This window comes from Cavia porcellus, unplaced genomic scaffold, assembly GCF_034190915.1.
Source record: "Cavia porcellus strain 051 isolate PalLab524CR breed Dunkin Hartley unplaced genomic scaffold, mCavPor4.1 scaffold_47, whole genome shotgun sequence".
Taxonomy (NCBI): Eukaryota; Metazoa; Chordata; class Mammalia; order Rodentia; family Caviidae; genus Cavia; species Cavia porcellus.
Window position 1 is genome coordinate 33,822 of NW_026947530.1, and position 24,583 is coordinate 58,404.

The 24,583-nt window shown below is 49.3% G+C and overlaps 1 protein-coding gene and 1 long non-coding RNA gene across 37 annotated transcripts in view; one reads left to right on the top strand and one right to left on the bottom strand.

The window, feature by feature from the left end:
* Window positions 1–24,583, top strand: part of LOC100715271 (uncharacterized) — a 69,738-nt gene that overhangs the window by 33,812 nt on the left and 11,343 nt on the right. For 4 of the 36 annotated variants that reach the window (XR_010045883.1, XR_010045904.1, XR_010045882.1 and 1 more), the window contains 5 exons: window positions 2,298–4,119; window positions 4,204–4,402; window positions 4,996–5,082; window positions 5,678–5,877; window positions 15,926–16,550. Coding sequence is in view for 1 of the 36 variants with exons in the window: in XM_063244039.1 (XP_063100109.1) it covers window positions 5,807–5,877; window positions 15,277–15,491; window positions 15,591–15,731; window positions 15,926–16,159; window positions 16,914–17,044 (792 nt within the window). In the remaining 35 variants the exon portion in view is untranslated. The other 32 variants (XR_010045911.1, XR_010045908.1, XR_010045901.1 and 29 more) reach the window with 31 other exon arrangements.
* LOC134474962 (uncharacterized) lies at window positions 5,649–7,689 on the bottom strand. Its single transcript, XR_010045917.1, has 2 exons — window positions 7,349–7,689; window positions 5,649–5,914 (listed from the first exon to the last, which is right to left on the bottom strand). It is a non-coding gene; the product is annotated as an uncharacterized LOC134474962 (long non-coding RNA).

A 24,583-nucleotide genomic window follows, 5' to 3' on the forward strand; every position in this document is an offset into this window, starting at 1 on the left:
GGCAAATCATTCTAAGTTTGTTGTATGCAGTTGCTTGGTTTCATAGGTTAGTATTTTGGATGCAAGTACCTTTTCGTGTTATTTCTGTGTAGGGACATCTTTCTCCAGTATTGTAGAAATCAGTTTTCTCTCGTTGTTAGAACTAACATTTAACTACTCGTTTGCCTTTTACCTTTGAGCTTTGATATTTATATATGTTTAAGATTATTTATTTTTGTGCACTATTCTCCATTTACATTAAATTGGATTATTTATTTTACTGATCATATACTTCTAATATTTTACAAAGATTGCTTCTAAACCTTTACCAAGTTAAGAAATTCACTCTTTTCTTAAAAAAGAATACTTTTGTAATTTTGAAAGTAATTTTAGAAGCTCTTTAAATCTGCTTCTTATAAATCCTTTTATCCTGTAGTTGGTCATAAATCTCATTTATTGTTTGTTGTGTGTATGTGGAATGGAGTGTGTGGGGGGGGATGGTATTTGTATTCAAGAACTCATAAAATATTTAGTGGTAGTTGAAAAATTATGAATAAAATTTTACCAAAGTGGTATGGTGGTATCTATTATGGCTTATGTCTGGTTGTCCCCCAAAGCCTCACAGGATCAAGGGTGAGGCTTCTGCAGAGGTGAATGTGTGGCATTGAGATTGACTCCTGGTACAATGCTAGGCGGAAGGGTTCTAGGATAAAGGATATGAATGCTACCTGCCCTACAGAGCCTGAGTAAGGTAAAGAGGAGAAAGATGCTCTAAGGTCCCTTGTTGCTTTGCTACCTTATAACCACCATGCACCGTTCCTCCCCCATGATGCTAAAACATATGGGCCTCTTCCTCACTCTCCACCACTTGTGCATCTTGGGTCTCTCATGAAGTCAGGGCTTACCTGAAGCTGCCTGTGGCTTCTCCCTGTGTGGGTCTCTCTCCATTCTTTATAATGACCACATGTTAGTCTCACCATTTGTTAGTCTCATGACACATGGTAATTCTCCTACAGTCTAGAGGTCAGATTTCTGATTGGGTTCTCAGGCCAGTCCCTTATTTCTCCTCTTTCAGCAGCTTGAGGAGCCCATACCTCCATTGGATGGTGGCCCTTCCCTGCATGCTCTAAGCCATCAGCACAGGATTTTCTTCCTTTCTGAACACCTGCCCTTATGATGACACTTTAACAATGAGGATCATCACCACCTCAATGGTGGCCTAGCCACTCCTGCTGTGTCCCTCTGACCCTCTAAGGTTATAGTCATAGGGTTCTCTGGGCACCAGGACATAGACATCCTCAGTGTTCTCCTCCCTTGCCCTGCACTGCTTCCCATCTGTAATTCCGCAGTGGCCAGGACTTCTCAAAAGCCTCCTGCTCCTCCTTGCCCCGTTGGCCAGCCTGCACAGCCCCTGAAGTATTTCGACTAAAACCTAGGTCCCTCCCTACTAGCTGCCACGAGGAGACAGCAACCAGTTTCACAGGGCTGCAGGAGGTCACCCAGCCCCACTGATTGCTTCTTCTCCTGGCCTCTGAGTCTGATTGCTGAGTAGTCACTCAGCAGAGCTGTGTGCCCAGGCCAGGCAGTGTCCCTGCCAGGACACACATGGCTCCTTGGACAACTAAGCTCTGCCGATTGTCAGGAACATGATGTGACATGATGCACTGTGCTGACTAGCTCTGCAGGACTTTCTCAATTGGGGCTTGGTGACAAAATTCATCTAACCCAGATCTACCAAACCCAAGTTTGGCCTTGGCTCCCACTCATTGGCAGAGAACACATTCACTGGTGCAGGGCTTTGCTTAGCTGAACTTTGTAATTTCACTGGAAAAGCATCACGAGCTTGGTAGGAAGACACAGCCTGTTGCTTCCTGGGAGGCAGCAGCTGGGGCCAGGGAATGCCATGCTTTTCAGAAACAAATGACAGCCATGTCCAAGGTGAGAAGCCAAGCCAAGTCCTGGCACCTACACCATCTTTGCTCCAGTAAACGAAAAATGTCATAGAGCTCTAAGTGTAGTGAACATAGAATTATCCTTGGAGAACATGGCTGACAGGATTTTGCCCAGCCTAGAAAGAGGCACAAATAGCTACACAGAATATAGTGTTGGGATTGCTATGATAGTTTCTTTGCAGAGACCGCAACAAGGTGCCAAATCAGAGCTCAGCAGTGGGTATCAGGAGATGGGGAGTGGCCCCTGCTGCCTGGGAGATTCCCATTATTGTGTGGGCCTGGAGCAGCAATGCTTTCCAGGCTCCTATATTCCCAATCAATGACTTGGGACAATCAACAGATGTGAAAGATTACTGTTTATTTTAGGGAAGAAGTCAGAAGCGAAGAAGCTCTAAAGAAGGACTCAGAAAGAAAGTGTCTTTAAAAAAGGAGAGAAGGTTATGCCGAACACTTAGCACAAGTGGCCTTGAGAACCAGAGGCTGATGACTCTGAAGCCCTTGCTTCCATCGTCATGTGTCTTTTTGCACACCTGATCCAGGCAATCCCATTTGCCAGACTCAGCATATTGTCACGTCAGAAGATTGGTACCGGCTGCAGGGCACAGCCTGACGGTAGATCTCTCAGTTGACTTTCCTGCTGTCCTTTGCTCCTGACCTTGTTCTTCGGACCTTTACAAAAGGTGACCTTTACAAAAAGGTGACCTTTACAAAATGGTGACCATATCACACTGCCCAAGTCTGAGGCCAGCATAGGAGATACCAAATGCAGACCTGCCATCTGGTTCCCTCACAGCCTTGCAGCAAAGCACATAGAGTGATTGCTGACCCATAGATCACTAGTTGTTTCTTATGGATGACAGGCTTTGCCTTTGGTAAGAAGTTTTACACTTGCGAAGCAGGGTCTGTGCAGCAGAGCTACATCCCTGTGCTGGCTTTGCCTTTGAAGTTGTGGCGTCCTATTGACTGGGAAAAATCCTGCTAGAACTGTGGTGACCCAGAGGAGCATGCAGCTTGGGTGGGCACAACCAGGGACAGATTGAGAACAGAGGTGTTTGTCCCAGTAAGTGCAGGAGTTGCTCCTAGTGGAGAGTTTGCAAGGTCAGTGGGCCATGACAGGATTGTGGGGTTCTGAACTGTGTTCTGCACTCCTGCTGGGTTTTGCTATGCACTGTGGATGTGCTAATGCACCACAGAAGCACTTTGCTGGTGAGTGGGGAGGACCTCCTAGTTTTGCTTGTGATGACACAGCCCCCTTCTTGCCCACACAGCCCCTTGTATATGCCCATGTGAGGCCTCCACAGCTGCAAGGCTAAGTCCTCCCAGTACCTCCTCTGCTCCAGCTAACTGGGCACTGTCCACCATTTGCATTTCCAATTACATTTTAAAATCAGCTTGCTAGTGCTTGTGTGTGCACACTCATCTACAGTCTCAGAGAAATAGAATATCCTAGAATTGTGTTCAAATTGGCCTGAAATGCACAGGTAAAATGGGAGACGACTTAGCCCTTTTCATGTAGAACCTTCACTCACCTGCTCAGATCTAGCCCACCAGTCACATAGATCGTCTTCAACCACTCTCAGCAATCCTTTGCATATTCTCAGGGTTTATATTATGCTTTCACTTCTTCTAGAGGCAGAGTCTTGATACATAGTTCAAGCAGGTCTTCAACACATGATGTAATCCGGGCTGGCCTTGAACTTGGAACGATCTGCCTTTTTCAGACTGCCAAGAGTTGAAATGACAAGATTGCTCCACTATGTCTGGATAAATCATGCATTTCAGGAAAAATAAACTGAAGAGCATGCGGTTCGGTTTGTTTGTATCCCTCATGTGGTCTGTGTGGTCCTCTATCAGTATTGTGATCTCTGACTGTGTCATGAATGAGTTGTCCCTGGGTTGGTGTAGTAAGTCTAGCATGTGAAAAGTGGCAAGAAGAAGATGGTATTGGGCTGGAGGCTCAAGCAGGGTGAAGATTAGGGAGTCCACTGGTGGAAGGAGTGTCTGGGCAAAGTGTCTTAACATTCTCCAGGGGCTCTGGTTACTCAGTGGCTGAAAACAAGACAAAGAAGTGTGTCTTTTGCAGGAGCCAAGCTAAGGGCACACCCTGAGAAAGCTGAAGTGAAGGACCAGATGGAAGAAATTTGAAACAAGTGGAGCAGGAAACTTGCCCGGAATGGAAACAGTAAAGGTAGATAAGATAGAAACCAAAAATGAAGAGGAAAAGTTGGATGAGAAACTTGAGGAGAAACTGAGGATGCTTCATGTCCTATAGTCTTCCAGGCACAGCGTGAACCAAGCAGTGTAGTCAGGAGGAAAAAGGATTCCACAGTGGATTTGTGCACCTGGTCCAGGAGCTCACCTATGTGTCCCCTGGAAGCACAACTCCAAGAGAGGGAAGGGCAACCATGGATCCCCAATCTTGTTTCCATGGATTAGAATTTGGAGCCGCCCTCTCTGGAGAAACTTAGCAGGTGAGTTCCCGCATAGAGGGGATCACTTGGTGGCAGAAGGTGGAAGCTACACCTTCAGCAGCTCTGCCATTAATATAGGGAGGTGCAGGGTAGGTGACTCCTGCTTCTGAACCAGTGACATTCCTCCTGTCCTCCACTTGCAGCAGGTGAATGTTTGTTCGCAGCATCTCTCACGTACTTCCTAATTGCTCCGTTTTTCTTATCTTGTGTTACATCGTGGGAGCTTAGATGTTACATTGAGTTTCTAAGAAGCCAAAGCCATGAGAGCAAGAACAGCAGCAGTTTCAACGCTGCATGGCATTGTCCCTGCACTGTGAATGGGTGGAGGCATGAAACCCGGCGAACAGGACACATGCTGTGCTTCATGCCAAGGAGACCCAGCAAATGAGGCCCTGAGCACGGTCCTGCTTTCAGCAGAGCTCACAGGTGGACATCACCAGCTAGGGGTGTGCTGCTCACACAGGGGGTGATGGTTTCCTCCAGGAGAAGGAAACTGCCAGTGACAGGACAAGTGGGCAGAAATATCCTTGCGATGATGGGAGGAATGCAGCCACGTTGGTGCTTTCAGTGAGTGAGTGCTGTTCTTGTCCTAGGTACTTAGGCCTCAGTTGGGAACTGTGCATCCCCGTTTGTGTTGATTTTTCATCTTGTTTCCCAGCAGCTGCATCACCTGTCTGAAGGTAGGAACTGTGACCTCTTGGACTATCAGTAGCTTCTGGGCTCTAGTTTGGCTAACAGCCATTCCCTCTGCATAGGTCAGAGGATGGAGATGGCAAATCAGTGTACCCTGACTGGTCCTTTCAGCTGGAGGGATAAAGAGGCAAGGTCAGTCAGTGAGACCAACAGCTTCATCCTTGCCATGTTATCCTGATGTTCCTGGCTCTGTCTGAGAAGTAGAGCTTTTCAACTTCACTAATCTCTTCCCATATGAAAGCCAGTTATATACTCTTTTCCTAAAACTGTAATTCTTGTTTTATCCTCAAATTTGAAATAAAATTGGGAGGAAAATGTAAGCCCTACATGACAGGACCATAATTTATGTGTGTCACTGCTGTGTGACACTGGGAATGGGCATGACTTTCCCATGCGTGTCAGTACCTCTTCTTCCCTGGTAATAAAGCTAATGCATGGGAACATCATGCATGTATCACTGCTGGTTTACACCAGTGGGATCCTGTTAAAGCAGAGTTTATATTTTCAGTAACAATGTTATTTCATTCAGACGTGAACTACACAGCCTCAATAATTTGAGGCTGGACCTTTAATCTCTGTCAGGGTCAAGATGCCACAGAGAAAGTGAAGCGGCAGGATGCAGTGGAAGAGAGGGAACTGTGTTGATGTACAGAGAGCACTTTGGTGGCCTTCAGCAGTGCTGGTGACCCTTGAAGAAAGCATCATATCCAGATGTCCACCATGATGACCACATATACCAGAAGACTAATAGGACCAGTCGCTTCTGTTGACCTTACAGAAAGGTGAGTCTTGCACTGTTCAGCCTGCCTGGAAACATGGCTGTAATCCAGGGGAAAAAAAAAAAAACAGTGTGAGTGACAGAGGAAAAACCGTAACTGTGTATATAATCAGCACATGATGATAGAGAAGGGCTTTGTAAGGGGAAAGGACCCGGCTTGGGGCACCATTGTGTGGAACCTTGGAACACGGTAAAATTATGAACCCACCACACCCTAAATTTTAGCATAGAGTCTGCATCTCGTGGTGTAATTGGAGGACATGTGAGGTGAAGGAGGCCCTGTCTCAGTGTTGGTCCAGTCCTCCTTCCTTCACCTGTACAAGGATGCTCTGTGGTTCTTCATCACTTCCTGATTCTGGAAGTCTGACAGCTGAAATGGAAGGTGCTGCCCATATGAGCATCTCCGCTGAGAGGCCAGGCTGGCAAACCTTAAGATGGAGTTGTGAAAGTAACAGCGTGGTTGGGCATCATCCCCTCTTGCTCTCTTCCCCTCCTCAGTCTCTGCTTCAGTGTCACGAGGCCCCAAGACACACTGCACTGTGGCTCATTGTGCCCCCAGGATCCTGGCCATGCCCTTACCACACTATACTCACAGGATTCAGCCATAGTTGGCAACTCCAAGTTAGTTGCGTACATTCATCAGCAGTGTCCAGTAACAGCATCTGATATGCCATGCTTTGTTCCCTACCCAAATGGACTGAATCCGGGCATAGAAATACCATCCTGTATGCACATGTTCTACAAAACAGAAACTCTAAATACCCAAGGATTGCTGCATGAAATATTTTACTCATGTCCATAGGTGGAAAAAGTTGTGGAGCTAAGGTGAAATTCAGAAATGACAATTTAGGGGCATCAAAAAAGAAGATGACAAGAAACCCAACTTAGAGGGGAGGCTAACTGGTAGTGATGTCAAACTTCACTGTAGGAAAAGAGAAGAGCTTTCCCAAGTACAAAGAAGGTGGCAACCTAGAAAATGCGTGTAATAGCCAGGATCATATTGGTGAAAAATATAAAGAAGAAAATGCCTGCTAATTCCTAATGTGTTAGTGTTGTATGATGCCTTATGTTCTACACATTTTTGTGGTATAGAAAGGCTGGGTTAGGTTGGGAATACAGGTGTGCACCTATAATCCCAGCACTGGGGTAGCTGAGCTGGTAGGATCTCTGAGAGTTTGAGGCCATCCTGGGTTACATAGTGATTTCCAGGACAGCCTTAGCTATGTAACGAGACCTGGCCTCCAAAAAACAAAGAGAAGAAAAGAGGGAGAGTATTCAATGTAAAGTCTTGATAGTTTCACATGTTTACCTTTTTAACTTTACTATTTGGATTTCGTAAAAATCTCTAAAACTGTTTTAATAACAGAGACAGTGAAGAAACTCCCCACCCACCCAAAAGAAAGTGTAAACTGTGGGAGATGATTTCTGTTTGCATGGTGTTACACATTCAGAAGAGTGAAGAATGAGAAATATACCTGAGGTTTTGGGGAAGGAGGTGGTTGGGATCAGCCCAAGGTTATACAACCTTTGGGACTGATGTGTGAGTGGGAGGTGCTCATCAGTGGTGACTTTCTGAGGAGACTGGGGACCTTGTGCATCAGCACAGTGGGCTTTTGGAAGGCAGGGGCCCCTGACATTCCATGACATCAGTACCTTCCAGTTCTCTGCTGTGACTGTGGACCGTTGCCTGGTGCCCTGGGCACAACTAGCTCCTAGGAGCCTGAGTTTGAGCTGCAGGCAAGACCTTCATCTCTGAACTTAGATTGTTTGTCAGTGAAATTAACAAGTGTTGGGTGTTGATCAGCTTGTTTTCAACAGTGAGTTCATCATTGTACTTACTGTCCTCCTTCCATCCTGAGCCAACCTGTTTTTGTCTCACATTATTTTGTTTTGTGTATAAGTTCCGATTTGAGTCAGGGTCTCACTATGTATCTCAGGTTTTGCGTGAAGTGTCAGTGATGGTCCTGCCTCACACTTCTGAGTTCAGAAATCACAGGCCTGCAAAACTATGCTCAGTTTCTTTCCCTTGGATGTTAAGCTGGGTTGTGTTTGGCTTTGTCCACAGTCCTTGGACGGAAGTCCACACTCACTGCCATCCCTATTGTGGTAGCGCGCAGCCCCGATCCCGGGGCTGAGATGGATATTCACCATTCACAGAGGAAGTGTGCTCTGGGATGAAAGAGCATGAAGTGCAGGTTGCCCTCTGCAGCTCCAGTTCAGGGAGACCCATAGCAGCTCTTGGCTCTCTGGACAAGTTGCCAGAATATGGTGAGATTTGCAGCTTCGCTGTAAACAAAATGATAAATGATTCTGTTTTCCCTGTACAAATGAAGTGGTCTGCAGACGTGATTCTTCTCTTTCCTTTTCCAAAATCAAGTGACCTTCCCACATTCCCAGAAACAGAAGTGTGGTATTTTGTCCTTAACTTGAGTTAACTACTGAGATTTAAATCACATACCAGTTTCTCCAAGTTTATACTAAGGAATAGAATGGGACCAGTGTAAAAACCCCAGTTACCAGTTCCTGTTGAGGGCGTAGAATGATCCTGTTTTTTTTAGAACAGGTCAGGCCATTTTGATGAGGTTCCTGAAATCAGATTCCCTACTCAGATCCTCCAGACAGGTAGCCTCACTAGTCACCTAAAGTTCTGGCACCAATGGTCTCACCTTGCACTGAAGTTCCTGTGGAATTGGGCAGAGCACCCTGCTGTTTATACCAGGGAAAGGAGGGGACGGTGCTTCCAGTAGGTTTCAGAGGAGCTCAGGAAGATTCTGCTCCTAACTGAACTTTTGGCAGCCATCATTGTCACCATGGAGATCAGGAAGTAAAATGGCAGGGAAGGTAACCTGCTTGGTGGGGCACAGGCTCTTCTTAGGAGTCCAGGAGAGCCACTCTGACTCATTTAGTGGAATGTGTGTCTTGGGTAACAGACTGTAGCAACCATTGTCTCCCCTGGAGCAATTGGCTCTCAAGAAGGGGGCTGGCAGCAGGTCCAGGTGGACCCTGAGGGTCTGAGCTCTGAGACACAAGGGTGCGATGAGAGAAGGCATGAGGAGGAGAGTACCAGCTGTTGTCCACACCAAGGCCAGAGCAGTACGCTGCTGACCTGTGCAGAGGCTGAGCTAACTGGGAAATCAGGGAACTGTCCCAGCACTGTCAACGGAAGAAATGTCACCTTTGACCCTGAAGTTCCCATATTGAGCTATAGCAATCTCTGCAAAAATTCATTGGTAGGATATTTTTTGTTTTGTTTTGTTTTGCTTTCAGTTGAAAGCATTTCAGAAAATCAGAAGGGAACCTTGTGAAGAAACTCATCAGATTAGGTTTGGTAGGAGCTGTGTATCTCATCAATGGCACCCTTACAATCAGAGTTAATTATAGCTTGAAAGCTATTGATGATAAGGGAGAAAGCCACCCCCAGGCCCTGCAGAGGAACTGTGTGGAGCATGGGTACTGTGCCATAGCTGGCTCTATTCCAGAAATCTGACACTTTGGGCCCTCAGATACTACCATTTTGTGATCTGTACCAGTCCCTCCTGCACAGGGTTACAGTGAGCTCATGAGTTCCCTGCAGGGACACCCTTGCTGCAGGGCTTGGCACTGGCCCACACTCATGGTGGGGTTTTCTAGTCTACGTGAACCCCTGCATTACAGTGTGGGTGTTTACTGTCAGCTCCTCATGCTGCTCTGCCTTCCATTGTATGCACATGGCCAGGTGAGAGTTTTCATCTTGAGAAGCTTGTTTCTCCCAGGAATCCCAGCCCAGGGCCGTTGGAGCTCCCATACCAAGAACAAAGCTGGTGCTGCTTCCTGCCTGGTGAAGGTGTGCATTGGCAGGCTGCAGGCTTGGTTATTGCCGTGGTCCCTGATGCCCATGGAGACCACTGGGATGTGAATTCTGACTGTGTGTCCTGCTGGCTGAGCCATTTGTCTTTCTTCTTGCCTGCCAGCTTCTCTCTCATTATCTCTAAAATGGGATGAACACGTATTTCCTGTGTAAGAGACTAGGAAATCACAATATGATGCAGAACTATCCTTGTCCTTGTTGTGGGTGTGGGCTTCTCTGCAGGCAGTGCCCACAGTGCATGTCCAGCTGCCCACTGAGGCAGGCACATGTGTCTTTTCTCTGGGGCTGTAGGATATAGACATCATCACTCTCTGCTCTGGGAGTGGCTGCCCACTGAGGAGCAGGACATGTCTGCCAAGTTGTCTCTGACCCAGCAGCTGAGGTAAGGGGGTGTATGCAGTGCAGGTAGGGGAAGGTGTGAGTCCCTGCAGGGGGCAGCTGGACTGTGAGAACCAAGAGCTGGCATGGGTCAGGGAGGGCAAGCACATCATAGGCACAGGCTGCAGTTATTCATGAAAGGTTGAGGGAAGAAAGAGGTGGTAACTGTTGGACCGAAATGCTCTGAAGCCCCCTCCTCTGCACCTTTTAGAGGTGCACTGAGGTCAGCATCACATCTTGCAAAACTAAGCAAGACAGCGCGTGTGTGGATTATTGAGGTGGCAGGCTTTGGTGTGCTTCCAGCCCTGTCTTGTCCCTCTTCCTCCCTTCACCTCCTATGTCGATGTCCGCTCCCGGCCGGCAGGAAGGACACACGACAAAGTCTGGTAGTGGACAACCTTTTCTTTTTATTTTCCTTCTCCGTACAGCCTGCCCTGGGTTCTCCCAGCTGAAGCCTCCTCTGGTCCGCTCCCCGCGGCTCCTTTTGTGCTTCAGTCTGCCCCAAAGCCTCTACCGGTCCGCTCTCCGCGGCTCCTTTTGGGCTTCTACTTCCGGGCTTCTACCTGGCTTCTACTTCCGCCCAGGGGTGGCACCGGTATATATACGGGTACAGTGTCCAATCATGTTAAAGTAAGCAAGGCAAGCTGATTGGCTAACATCATCAGTTGCCAGGCAGACTATATTGTTGAGCGGGTTGTTTACGCGGTAAGCAGGAAACTAACGTGCTCGATGGGAGGGGTAATCTACCTCAGGCTTTGCTCTTTACTACAGGCCGCACGTCCGCCAAGTAAGGCGACCGGGCTCGGGGCTGCGGCTCCCAACATCTCCCCCTTTTTTATTTTTTATGAATGTGCGCATCGTAGCCCTTCCTGGACTGGGTGCAGAGGCTTATGCCCTATGTGTAGGCCCACCGTAGGTCCTTGGCTTAGACCCTGGTCGGCCGTCCCATGGTCTGCCAAGGCCCTGAGGCCCTCGTCCTTTTTCTAGGGCCAGGCACAAACTGGACGGAACCTGGATGCACACAAGCTTGCACTCATTTCCTCTCCGTAAAGAAATCCCCTCGGAGAGAAATTTAGACCTGGGCAGCATCTAACAGTCCAGCGGCTTACGTGCAGGATGGGGTAGGGCCTGGCTTAGGTTGAGTCGCACCGGGGGAGTACGCTCTTACCCGTCATTGACTCACCTACCCTGCTGTGTATTGTCACCTTATGGAGGAGAATGAGGGATGCCCGCCATATCTAGACTCGGTCGTGGGCCAATTGAGCAAGCCATGCATATGCCTGAGGATCTTCTTGTCCATTTCGGGCTACTGCTATTTCTATTCATCTTGTTGGTTGGTCTGTGATGGATCTCCGGTAGGGCAGGTCTGATCTTCAGTCGAGGGCTTTGTTGCCCGTGTCAGTCTCTCCGGTATCCACAGTGGTTCTCGTCCCGGTTCCTGTGGGAAAACACAAACCGCGCCTCGGTTCCAGCTGACCACTGGATCCGGGCCCATCCATTGTCCTGTCAGGACATCTTTCCACTTCACCCACCCTTTATGGTTGGGGGAAGGGTTGCAGTGCTCCACAGCTGGGGAGCGATTATCATTATTTAAATTTAAAAAATTGTGTGTGAATAGTGCCATGGATAATCGTGCCTTTGGGGCCAGGCCTTGGCCTACTCCCCCTTTTTGTTTTTGTAACATTTCTTTGAGGCTTCTATGAGCCCTCTCAATGATTCCTTGACCTTGGGGATTGTATGGGATACCATGTTTTAATTGAACCTCCATCATTTTGCAGAACTCATTGAAGGCTTTGCCTATATAGGCTGGTCCATTATCAGTTTTTAATATTTTTGGTTTGCCCCATGCGGCCCAAGCCGCCAGGCAATGATTGATCACATTAGACACTTTTTCACCTGTTTCTGCTGTTGCAAATATGACGTGAGAACAGGTGTCTGTGGAAACATGAACATATTTAAGAGTCCCAAACTCCTGTATATGTGTGATGTCCATCTGCCAAACATCACCAGGGATCAAACCTCGAGGGTTTACTCCCATCGGTATGGCAGGTTTGTATGTGGCACAGGAGTCACATAGTCGCACGATATCTCGTGCATCTGCTCTAGAAACATGGAAATGGTTTGCTAGTGTCCTGGCATTGACATGAAACTTATCATGGAAGGCACGGGCTCGCTCGATTGGTGTTAGTAAGGTAAAAATCCATAACGGGCGAGTGGCAGTGTCAGCAGCCGCATTCCCCTGTGCCATAGGCCCTGACAGGGATGTATGTGCTCTTATGTGGGTGGTGAAGACCTTATGGTGTCTGTTCTGAAGCAATGTCTGGATAGACAGGAACAGCCCAGCCACTGTGGAAGTGGATCTAATTAAACTGGCAGTCTCAAGCACTTGCATAGCATTGACCACATACCTAGAATCGGAGACAATGTTAATGGCTTCTGAGAACCGTTCAAGAATCATTTTAATGATCTGCAGTTCCACCACCTGAGGCTGATCTGGTTCAAATTGTATGGTAACCGGGGGCTTGCCTAGGATCACATAGGCGCCTATCCCCGTCTTGGAGCCCTCTGTATATATTGTAGTTGCTGGGACTAATGGATCAGAGGCAGTAACCTTTGGAAAAATTATAGGGTGCTGAGTGACAAATGACAAGATGAACACCCATATAAGTCTGGAGGCGACACTGAGGTCCACACCTGCTGACCCAGGGGTGGCCCTTGTTGAAGGCTGCCATCCTGAGCTGTCCTGTCTCTGGGGCGGGGGCCCGCCTGTGAAGGGGGCCCCCTCTGGCCGTTTTTTGGCTCTGTAGCATCTCGTCCACAAATACGGTTGCCCTGAGCATCAAAGACCGACCTACACTCCTCAGCTTTGTGTGATCCCCTCTTGCATCGCCCACAAACATATGGTTCTTTATTCCTAGGGCGAGGCCTAGCATCTGCATTGTTTGGGCAGTGACGTTTAATGTGTCCTGGCTCCCCGCAGGCAAAACACCCTTTAGCCTTACATTCCCCTTCTAACCCGCGAGGTCCCCTCTGCTGTACAGCCGCGGCCAGGAGAGCAGCCACTCCCGAGTTGGAGAGCGGCCCCCCTATCTCTCTGCATATCCTAATCCAGGCGTTGAGGTCCTTGTTCTTATGAGGAGCTATCGCTGCCTTGCACTCCTTTGTACATTGCTCGAAAATCAGCTGCCTTACCAGCGGTCGAGCCACTCCCGGATCAGAGAATATCTTATCGGCAGCATCTTGCATTCGGGCCACAAAGTCAACAAATGGCTCTGTGGTACCCTGAATTATTTTTGAAAGACACAAGGAGGCTGTTCCGGCACCACTTACTTGCTTCCAGGCGCGGAGCCCTATGGCATTGATTTGTTTATAGACAGCGCCGGGGAACTGGGTCTGATCATCAGCGTGCCGACCTTCTCCCATAAGCATTTCCTTGTTCCACCCCCGGTTTCCCCGATTGGCGTTTCTCTCAGCCTGCTCTGCAGAGAACTCTGCGTACCAGGCTCGCCAATCCAGGTAACTGCCCGAGGGCAGACACGCCTTTGCCAGCTGAATCCAGTCCGCGGGGGTGAGGGGCCCAGAAGACAGATTCTCCAGCATGGCAATGGTGTAAGGCGCAGTCGGCCCAAAGGTTGTAACTGTATTTTTAAGTTCTCTAATCTGCTTTATCTCAAAAGGCTCCCATGCATTGCGTCCCTGGCCCATAGCTACTTGTACAGGAAATATCTCGTAGGGGCCACTATCTATCCCAGGTGGATGTACCTCATGAGACAAGCGTCCCTCCTGCCAAAGCCGCCTGTAAAAATACCGACCCGCCGGCGGCGGAGCATAAGACGGCGGCCGTGATTGGGCGGAAAATGGGGGCCCGTGCATCACTTCCTGTTCTGGCGAAAGGGGAGAGAGCTCCCAGGCGGCCGCCTCGTGGCGAGGGATCGCCTCCCTCTCGCGCCGGGGAGCGCTCAGGAGCTCTCTACTCCTCCGCAGACCAAGTTGAGCGGAGCACAATTCACGGCGCAACACTGGGAAAGAACCCTGCGACTCCTTATCGAGCGACTTAGGCTCCTGACAGCTGGTCTCTTTGGCCCCCTTGCCATTCAACTTTCCCTCGTCCTCGGAGTCAGACGACTCCGAGGCTAGAGCCCCGTCCTCCTCCTTAGCATCTTTGTTCCCCTTGACAGGCCCCTCTCGGGAGCTCCCTGACTGGGCCTGCTCAGATACCCTGCGTACTTTTGTAAGCTCTTGAGAGCTTTCTCCACAACCACCCTCGCTCTTAGTGTTGCTGCCTAGCATGTTTCCCATTTTTTAATATGTTACTCACCGCGTGAGGCCCAAGGAATCCGCCACTTACGCGTGAGCCTGAGGGGAGTCTAAAAGCCCTGTAGGTGCGTGCCACCCAGAGCCCAGGCTTATCCCCAACTCACCTGTCTCGCAGCTCTGTACTGGAGCGTTGTCCACTTCCACGTCTCGGGGGTGATCAGTCCCCGGGCGGGCCTCCAAATGTCGATGTCCGCTCCCGGCCGGCAGGAAGGACACACGACAAAGTCTGGTAGTGGACAACCTTTTCTTTTTATTTTCCTTCTCCGTACAGCCTGCCCTGGGTTCTCCCAGCTGAAGCCTCCTCTGGTCCGCTCCCCGCGGCTCCTTTTGTGCTTCAGTCTGCCCCAAAGCCTCTACCGGTCCGCTCTCCGCGGCTCCTTTTGGGCTTCTACTTCCGGGCTTCTACCTGGCTTCTACTTCCGCCCAGGGGTGGCACCGGTATATATACGGGTACAGTGTCCAATCATGTTAAAGTAAGCAAGGCAAGCTGATTGGCTAACATCATCAGTTGCCAGGCAGACTATATTGTTGAGCGGGTTGTTTACGCGGTAAGCAGGAAACTAACGTGCTCGATGGGAGGGGTAATCTACCTCAGGCTTTGCTCTTTACTACAGGCCGCACGTCCGCCAAGTAAGGCGACCGGGCTCGGGGCTTCGGCTCCCAACACTCCTACACGGTGATGGTGTGTCCTGCCTTCATTCACAGGAACCATGTCTTCCTGAAGCTGCAGAGCTCGGGCTCTGCATGTGACTGAGTTCTGCTTGGAGGAATCCAGGTTCTTCTCCAAAAGCCTCTTATCAATGCCCTAGGAGTGCCCTGCACCCCTCCGCAGGCTCCCATTGCTGCTTCCTTTCCTCCTAGACACTCCATGCTCCTTATTTGGAAGCACGATCTGGAACTCTCCGAATTAAGTGACAACCTGATTCAAGGGAGAGGACTGTCACTATTAATAAAGAAAAATCTGGAGGTCCTCCTAAGCAGAGGTTACCCTGACACCACTGAGGGCCAGGGCTACAGACAGCATTTGCTTGAGGGCTACAGGCTGGTGGAGCAGCTCATCCACAGCCTGGATCCAGGTGAGGAAGCCCAGGCCTGAATAAAGTCCCCAGCTGGAGAGATTCTACTCACACAGCAGCCTATTTGACAACTCTTTTGGTGCCCCTGTCACTCCTTAGAGATGTGGAAAATTCAGGAGTGCTCCCAGAGGAACTCAAGGGAAGAATGCACAACTAGGATCTCACAGCATCCCAGGGTCCTTTGGAGTTGGAGTGGAACTCAGTGGAGCACAGATGAGAAAGACACCCACATCGTGGGAGGTGTGAGTCCTCAGCTGCTGGCATGGAGCTCAGGGTCAATGAAGCTGGTGCCAGGAGTTTTAGCTCAGGTTTAGCTCAGGCACCAGTGACCCTGAACCCACTCCCCAGGGTGACCTCAGAGATGCATGTCCAGCACCATGGTTTCCACTTATATCAGGTATTTATTTTTTTATTTTTGCTTCTCTGTTGCACAGGGACGGGAGCTGTCACTCTGGTGTGCTGTCTGGACCCACAGACCCCAGCAAAGGCATCTGGGCTCTTACACACACACAGCCCTTTGCTTCCTGCTGCTGAGCTGCTTGCCCAGCTGTCTCCAGTTCCCTGCAGCACCAGCTCTGCAAAACGATCTCTTCAGGCCTCTCTGGGCGGGAAGAGGGGCAGGGAGCTCACAGCCATCAGCAGCTCCTGCGTGGCAGGGAGCAGAAAAGGTAGAGGCTGAGTGCCTGCAGCTGGCCCAGCATCTCTAACAGCTGCAGGGGAACTGTTGGGGGGATGGGTCCGCAGCACAGCAGGGGCAAGAAGCCTTCCTGGTGTGAGACCCTTGCCAGCTCAGCTTTCAGCGGCCAGGGCCTGGGCAGGCCCAGAACATAAGCGCTGGGGCTCAAAGGGCTGTGAGCCCTGGGAGGCTCAGCCTGGAGAGAGGGCGGGGCTCCCTGGTGGGCATCGTGTGAGGGTTGGGGGCCGAGAGCGGGCCCTGCCTTTTAGAGACAGTGTTTGTTCCCATTAAAAGTGACAAGCTCAGTAGAATCAAGTTTACCTTATTATGTTCATTAAAAATGTGGATATTTTTATTAAAAAAAAATTGGCCAACAGGGCAAACCCATGTTTTCCATATCAGGAAAAATTATCCTTGCTAAGTGGAGCGAGGAGGCAGCCTCTTGCTGCAGAGCTAAGGGGTGGGGTGTTTACGCTAGCAATGCTTTCAATAGGCTCAGGACAAAGTCCTGCCTGAGTCCTGCCCCCCTCACAGCTCAGGGCAGAGCCCCAAGGAGATGCAAGCTCCAGCTCCCCAGAGCAGCTTTTCCCTAGACTCAGCTCCAGCACTCACTCTGGACTTGTCTCAGAGACTCTGAGGGTGAGCACCTAGAATGTGCACCCCAAAACTGTCACATACTGAGCTGTCTCAGTGTCAAGGGGGCTTTCCTTTTGTGTTGTCTGGTTTCCTCTTTTTTCACTGTGAAGGTTTTTTCAAAGTTGCTGTACACGAAGCGCAAAGGTCATCTGCAGCCGGCTCCTGTTTCTGGCCCCCCTCGCTGGCCCGTGCTGTGGAGGACACCAGACAAGTACCCGGGAGACCCCTTGCCCAGAAGTAACATGGGGATGGGGGGGAGGTGCTTGTGGGCTCACAGGTGGCTGAAGGACAATGTGTCTGCCCTCTGGGGTGAGCGGCCATGGAAAGAGGACAGCAGTGAGCCTGGTCCTTTGTGATTATTAGAGGTGAAGGACAGGGATGTAGGAAACTGAGTCTGTCATTTCATTCATCTGCATTGCGTGTAGAAAATAGGAAACACAGTCCAGTTATCACCTTCCTGCTGGAGCCCAGGATTGGCTGACAGATAATCAAGATTTTTAGACTAAACTGGGACTCCACTGAGACCACTGCGGCAGGCAAGGTTGAAGCAAGCAGTGATAACTTTATTGAGCCGCAAATGTGGTCAGGCCAGGGGCGCAAAGAACATTGGCCCTGAGAGGTGAGGGCATGTTGTATAGGGGTGATAAGATATGGGTGGGAGGCATTGCTGAGAGGGGTACACAGTTCTGGGTCTCTGAGTAGGGGGGTGTAAGGTCCCATTATGATAGGGCTGTGCTGGGTACAGGGGGTGCTGGAAGGCACTACCTGTCTCTTGTGGTTTTGAGGAGAATCAGCTCTCTGTAGTGGAGGCTGCCAGCCGGTGGAGCTGCAGGAGGAAGCTGCTGACTTCCTGATTCTCACTGCACTCTCAAACTTGAATAACCAGTTTGTGGGGGGTGGGGGTGGGGTGTTCCTGATTCCTAGGTGGATGGGGTCTAGTTCAGAGACCCAATCTCCCTGTCTGCTGGGCTATACAGAGAGCTAGGGATGTAGTTTCTCAAGGCTTCTTCAGTGTGACTGAAGGCTGTGTGGGCAACACACAGAGGAAAATGGCTGGGCGTTCTGCTGGACTGGAGGCTGTTGGCTGCTGTGGTGGGCAGGATCTTGGCCTGGATCAGCATGGATATCCTGTGGGACAGTGGTGGAGTGGGTCATCGGGAGGAGTTGTGTGTCTGCCATGGGTCAGCCTTGTCCTTGGATGAAGTCTGTTATAAATCTCTTTGGCAAGGCCCAGCAAATAACAGTGCAGTTACTGAGATTGATAGAACTGTGGAGGAGAGGAAGAGGAAGAGGACCGGCGGCAGCTGAAAAGATAAGAAGTATGAAATATAAATAACCTTTATTTTGGGAATGCTGGGAGAGACACCCCCGACCCCCTGGGGCATGGCATCTCCACCCCGGGGCCGGGGATCTCTCCGTGGAACATGTGGAGTGAGGCACATAAGTAGCCTCGGCTTGGGGTGGAACGTAAAGGAGCATTAGAGATGCACAGGTATTTCATTGGCACACATTTGGCGCCAGGGGCAGGTTCTGAAGGGTGGGGTGTATAGGGTTATAGGTAAATCTCTAGGGGCGGGGGAGGCAGGAGCTCCCTAATTTTGGCTGAGGCTTTTTCTGGCTACAGTGTCCGGTCTGGGTCAGCAGCCCTTTGATATCCCGTTTTATGATTATTAGGAAAAGGGGTGAAGATTTTTCTCTTTACTTCCTGCTGACTGAGGGCACTGTACTGGGGTTTAGGGAAGTCGACAGGATGACAGTTGATGTCTAGGTAGAAGCTGGTGCCAGGAGTTTTAGCCAGGACAACTTCACTGGTGAATGCACGTATGTTAGACTGAAAAAACAAAGAGACAAGATGTTATGAGGAGACATGGCACTGTCATATTTAAAGACCCAAGTGAGGTAGAGGGAAAGGTATCTTTGATTTAGACATGTTATTCTATCGGATGATGTTGAGGTAGGAACATTTTTATGGCAAGGCAGAATTCTGAAAAATTAAACATGGGATTAGGAGGAGTGAAGTTATGAGAGGTGCTTATTCCCCCATATGAAAGCATAAAAGTTAAAAGGTAGGTAGGTAAGGCTTGTCTCTGGTATATATGACATTGGAATCTGTAGGCAATCCTGTTAAAGAGTCCTGCTGTAAAAATGATCATTAATAGAATGTAAGAAATTAAGAATCAAAGTGGATAACAAAACATGAAAACCTGTGAGTCGTAAGGCAGAGATGAGTACCAAAAGGATGGTTAGATCTAGGGCCTGAGTGATGTGAAACCAGGATGGCAGTCTAGCAACTTTGATTGCTGTTGAGGTTACCAACAATATCAGGTATGGGTCCCCATGACCTGGTGGTAGTCCTCATAATGGTTTTGTTGTAACAGAACTTTAGCAAGTATATCAGCAGTTTCCCTGGTTGTGAGAAAGGCTTTCATGTATCCTGAAAAAGTATAAACAAAGTGAGAACACAAAATGTATCTGTCAGCCTGTACAAAAGGGAATAAAAGCATTTTAAGATTTAGGACTGGGACCTGCACAAAAATAGGCCCTGTTTGTAACTGGCATAGGTTGACCTTTAATACTCTGGGAGACATTGAGGATTTATTAGCCTGAAAACTCAGTAAGAACTCTGTATATGTGGCCTCTTATGTCCACAAATATAGAGAATGTCTTACCTTGAGAGTTTTAATGTGACTTGGACTCTGAGACAGACACCCACAAAGGTGGTTGTCATTGGCCCTTAGCCCCTGTCTGTCTCAGGCAGCAATTTTTGTCAGTGACGAATGTGGCAGTGACCTGTGAGGGCTAGAAGTTAGGATGGCCCAGTCACTCTTTGGTGGCCAGGATAGCCCAACAGCCCTGGAGTAAAGTCTCAAAGAATTCCAGGATGGGGCATTTTGTTGTCTAATGTCTTCTGCTGCATTTGAGCGTGACCCATGGTGGGGTGGCAGGTAGCTTTACCTTGTGTAGATTTGTCTGTCTCAGAACTGCAAGTGTTATTTAAAATATGAAAAACCATATCAAGGTCTCTGTGGAGCTTGAAGGTCAAGATTTGCCTTGTTTGAGATCTGGATTATAGTAAAAGCTATCTGTAGAATTAAGTAAGTATGTGGGAGCATAATATTGGCATTTAAGATTATAAAGCAGGCTTTATCTGGATGTTATATCAGTTTTATAGGGTGTCACGTGGAATTAACAAGGCTTTAATGGAAACATTTTGTAATAAAGGTTTATCAGTTATGAATAAATTTATATAACCCAGTTGTTAAACAGGAGATGGGTGACAACACAGTACCGTAGGAGCAATGAATTTAACAGAGAACATTACTAGTGGTGGACAACATTAGAATTTTTTAACAAAACCCTTGTCTTGGAACAGAGCTAGTGGTTTCCAGCAAAAAGGAATTGATAAATATCTCTTAATTTTAGTGGTCAAAACAGGAGATTAGTGTAGACTTTGATTGATAAACAAGGCTGTTAAAATTATCAGGTGGCCAGTAACCTTGAATAAATGGTAGAAAAATTGTAAGAAAAAAATAGCCTCTCTTGAGTGGAACTGAATGGTAAAAAAAAAAATGTTTGAGCGGAGCTGTGAGACATTGGAAACATGCAGTGTTTAAGGCAGCTTGAAACTCTGAGATAGATAGATCACGCCTGTAGGGAGAGAGCATAGTTGTGCTTGGGGTGGGGTGAGTGTCGCCTCACAGTACGCAGGCGTGGGCTGACATGGAACACGCAGAGTGGGCAGGGCGAGCGCTGGGATATAGCATGCAGGGGTGGGCAGAGATCCCACCTAGAAGCTGCTATGATGGCGCTAGGACGGTGCAGGGAAATATGTATTTTAGCTGCAATGGCGCATGGGGGGGTGGGGCTTGGAGGCCTGCAGTGGTGGCAAGAGGTGGCGGCCGCAGCCCAGCACCACTGAGGGCGCCAACAGCGCGTGTCTGGCGCCACGGAGGGACGCCGGCAGCGTGCCTGGTGTGAAGGGCTGCGGGGGCAGGGGCAGGAGCGGCGGCAGTGGTGGGGCTGGGAGGCGCGATGTGACATAGCCTGTGGCCAAGTGTGGCTCTGCTCTCAGAGGCGCATGACCGGCAGCCAGCGAACTGCAACCTGTAGGAGCTGCGCACTCGCAAGGGACGTGTGGCCCAGGACGTGGCGCCATAAGCTGAACGTGGTAGGGACAGTCTCGCACATATCTCTCAGTGGCGGAATGGGCCAGCACCAGCACGAATGAGCCGGCGCGGCGTGGAACAGGTTGGATGTGGAACTGAAACTGTGGGGCCCACAGAATTGGAGCGTGATGTGAGAGCGAAAAGAAAAGAAGCTGTTTAAAATCTAAAGCAGTTTTATGTGAATCTCTTATCCTCTGGTCTCATTTTAATCTCGACAGCGGGGGATGGGTTGGTGCACATGGGAAACAAAAGGAAGCTGGCAGCACGGTGGAGGGGAGAGGAAGTGCGCACTGGGAAACAAAGAGATGCTGGCAGCGCAGTTGGGGGGAGGGTTAGCAGGAGAAAAAGAGGCACTGAGAAAAACTCCGAAAGGCTGCAAGGGAAGAGGCTGTTATCTCTTTAAGTGTGGGGAGAGGGAGAGATCCTGGAGGAGACAAAGGGACAGGGAAGCTGGCGGGAAAGGGGCACATTCCCAAAACAAAGATAAGAGAGTTTTGCAAGCTTGTCCGCAGTATGATAAGCCATAAGTAGGTATGGTTTCTGAGGGGGGACAGGAAGTAGTCCCCGAGATAAAATCTGGTGTGGGGTCTAGCCCATGGGGCTTACAATCAGATGAGGCAACGGACCATGGTCTGTCAGGATTTAAGAGTCGTCACACTGTACCCCAGACCAATGGATTGGCTATATGGCTCCAAACTCTTAATCGGCCATCACCAATATTAAGAGTGGACTTTGTGTGGGCTGAGTAACCGCTCTGCCGTGAGAAGTTAAAAGGCTCTAAAGTGAGGGTCTCTCAGTGTGGGCTTTCCAGAGTGGACATCAGTTTGCCCAGAAAGCCCCAAAAGCTCTGGAAAAGCGTGAGGGCCTAGGTTTGGGCTGTCTAAAAGACGTGAAAGGGTCACGAACCCACACAAAGAGGGGAGAAAATCCACATGAGCCTGGCTCAGTGGCTGTCTCTGGGGAGTTGCTCACCTGTGGTAAATTGGTGGGTGTTGAGAACCAGCAGCCAAGCTTACAATTCCTGAGTGTGGAAGTGAGGAATTATAGGATGTAGTCCGGTGGGTCCTGAACAGAAAGAGACTCAAAACTGGGAACCAGCCCCAGGAGTCTCTTGCCTGCTGTTCCCGGTCACCGCACCATCTGATAGAACTGTAGAGGGGAGGAAGAGGAGGAGGACTGGCGGCAGCTGAAAAGATAAGAAGCATGAAATATAAATAACCTTTATTTTGGGAATGCAGAGAGAGACACCCCCGACCCCCTGGGGTGTGGCATCTCTACCCCGGGGCCGGGGATCTCTCCATGGTACACGTGGAGTGAGGCACATAAGTAGCCTCGGCCTTGGGTGGAACCTAAGGGGGCATTAGAGATGCACAGGTATTTCAGTGGCACACATTTGGCGCCAGGGGCAGGTTCTGAAGGGTGGGGTGTATAGAGTTATAGGTAAATCGGGGTGGGGGAGGCAGGAGCTCCCTAATTTTGGCTGAGGCTTTTTTTTGGCTACAGTGTCTGGTCTGAGTCAGCAACCCTTTCAGAGATCAGAGGCCCAGGAAGGGTGAGCAACCAGGACTTACCCCCATTTGGAAGATGTCTCCTCCCCATCCCGAGAAAGGTGTTTATGAGACTAGGAGATACCTAATTTTTAAATTTTGGCGTGTTTGTGAAGCCAATTTGCTAGTCTTGGGCAGGTGTGAATCCTTATGGCTGGTGAGTGGGGTAAGGAGCAGGATGGAGGGATCCCTGGGTGGGGGACCCAGTGTCAGATTGAACAGTATGTGGTGATCTGTCTGATAGCTGTCCTCCAGGAGGGAGCTGAAATGAGGGGTTTGTAGCCTCTATGAAAGCTGTGCTGGAAGGAAGAAACCACTTGAGTTTGGGTGAGTTTGGGAGGTGGAGAGGAGATAGCTCCCTTGGTCAAGAAACCATCCCTCTGAAGTAGGCTGTGGCTGTACTGCTAGCTGTTCTTCTGTGGTATAATGGGGTTGAAGCCTACAGAGAAGCGGTATTGGCCCTGAGAGGCAGTGGAGACTTTGTAGGAGGCAGTGGTCCTCTTTGCTGTCTAATCTGCAAAGGAGTTTCCTGGTCTTATGTGCGATGTGAGTGTTTGATATCGCGTGTAGTGAGTGATCCCTGCCTGAGTGGGCAGAAGCGCTGCCCCTAGGAGTGTCTTTATCAGGTTGGAATTGACCACAGAGAGTCCCCAGTGTGAAAAATCCCCTTTCTGTCCTGATTGCTGCATGGTTGTGGAGGATGTTGAGAGCATACTCTTAAGTCTGTGTAAATGTTTATTGCTGTTCCCTTTCCAGGGTGAGAGCTCTGGTCAGGGCTGAGTTCATCCTGCTGTGAAGTGGTCCTGGGGGGAGAGCTTGAGCTCTGATTACTGGGTTGGTTGTGACTATTGTGTCTTCTGTTTTCATTGTCCATGTAGTTGAGGCCTTGCTGGAGTTGCAGTCTCTGAGCCAGATGTGCTGTGGCTTAGGTATAGGAAGGCCTGAAATGTGGGGAAAGCTTGGTGTGTAACTGCAGGAGGGAGGGGCAGTCATGTTCCCAGGAGAGTTGGAGTTGCTATCTGTTGTTTGCAGTGAAATTAGGGCATCTGCTGGGATGGAGGGTAGGCCTGGGGCTAAGGTAATGGTGAGGGTCTCACATATGAAAGGATGGAGTTGTGTGAGTCATGGGGCAGGCAGTATGTGGGGGACATGTGAGGAGCTGAGGAGAACTCACATATCGAGAAGGGAGTACAAGGTCATCAAATCATGGGGGAGGGTGATTTTTAGAGCTTCTAGAGCATAAGTACAGTGGCCAGGAGGGCCATCATCTGATGGTGGGCAGCATCATATTGGTTATTATAGACCTTGAACGCCTGGGAGATTACTTCCTCTTTGGGGAATTTAAGGGTCAGTCTCGATTATTTGGAGATTTTTTTTCCAAATGTCAGGGCCTGATTTGGTGATCAAATGTATTTTGAGAATTAATTGTCCCTCTGGGCTTTCTGAATTGAGAGTAGTATATTTGTCAGGGTGTTGTCGGCTGGCACATAAACGTAGCTGGATTTTTATCTTTTAATGGGGGAAGGGTACCAGGAATCAAACTCATAACTTTGCACTAGCTAGGCAGGTGCTTGTGGCACTGAGCTAAATCCTGGGCGCTGGATTGTTAGCTTTATTCTAGGTGTTATGGTTTGTGTCTGGTTGTCTCCCTCAAGCCTCCTGCAGTCACAGAGGTGCCTGAATCCAGCATTTATAATTGTTTTATTGTCTAGCCCTGCCATTGGTGATATGAGGACTGCACCTGCCCAGGGACAGGTTGTCAGTGCACAGTATCAGGGAGGGAAGGAGGTGTGTTCTTCCCTTTCGCTCTTTTCTCGTCCCTTGTGACTACCATAAATGGTTGCCTCTCATCCACGCTACCCTGCCTTAGAGTCAGCTGAGTACAGACTGAGACCTCCACAAACAGTAAGCTAAGTAAACCTTTCCTTCCTTAATTTTGGGCATCAGGTATTTTGTCTCAGTGAGGACAGAAAAGTAACCAAGACACTGAGCAGTTTTAAGTTAGTCATTATCAACTGATTTCCGGGCTGGTGTTTTGAGTCCCTCAGAAAAGTGAACAGTCACGTA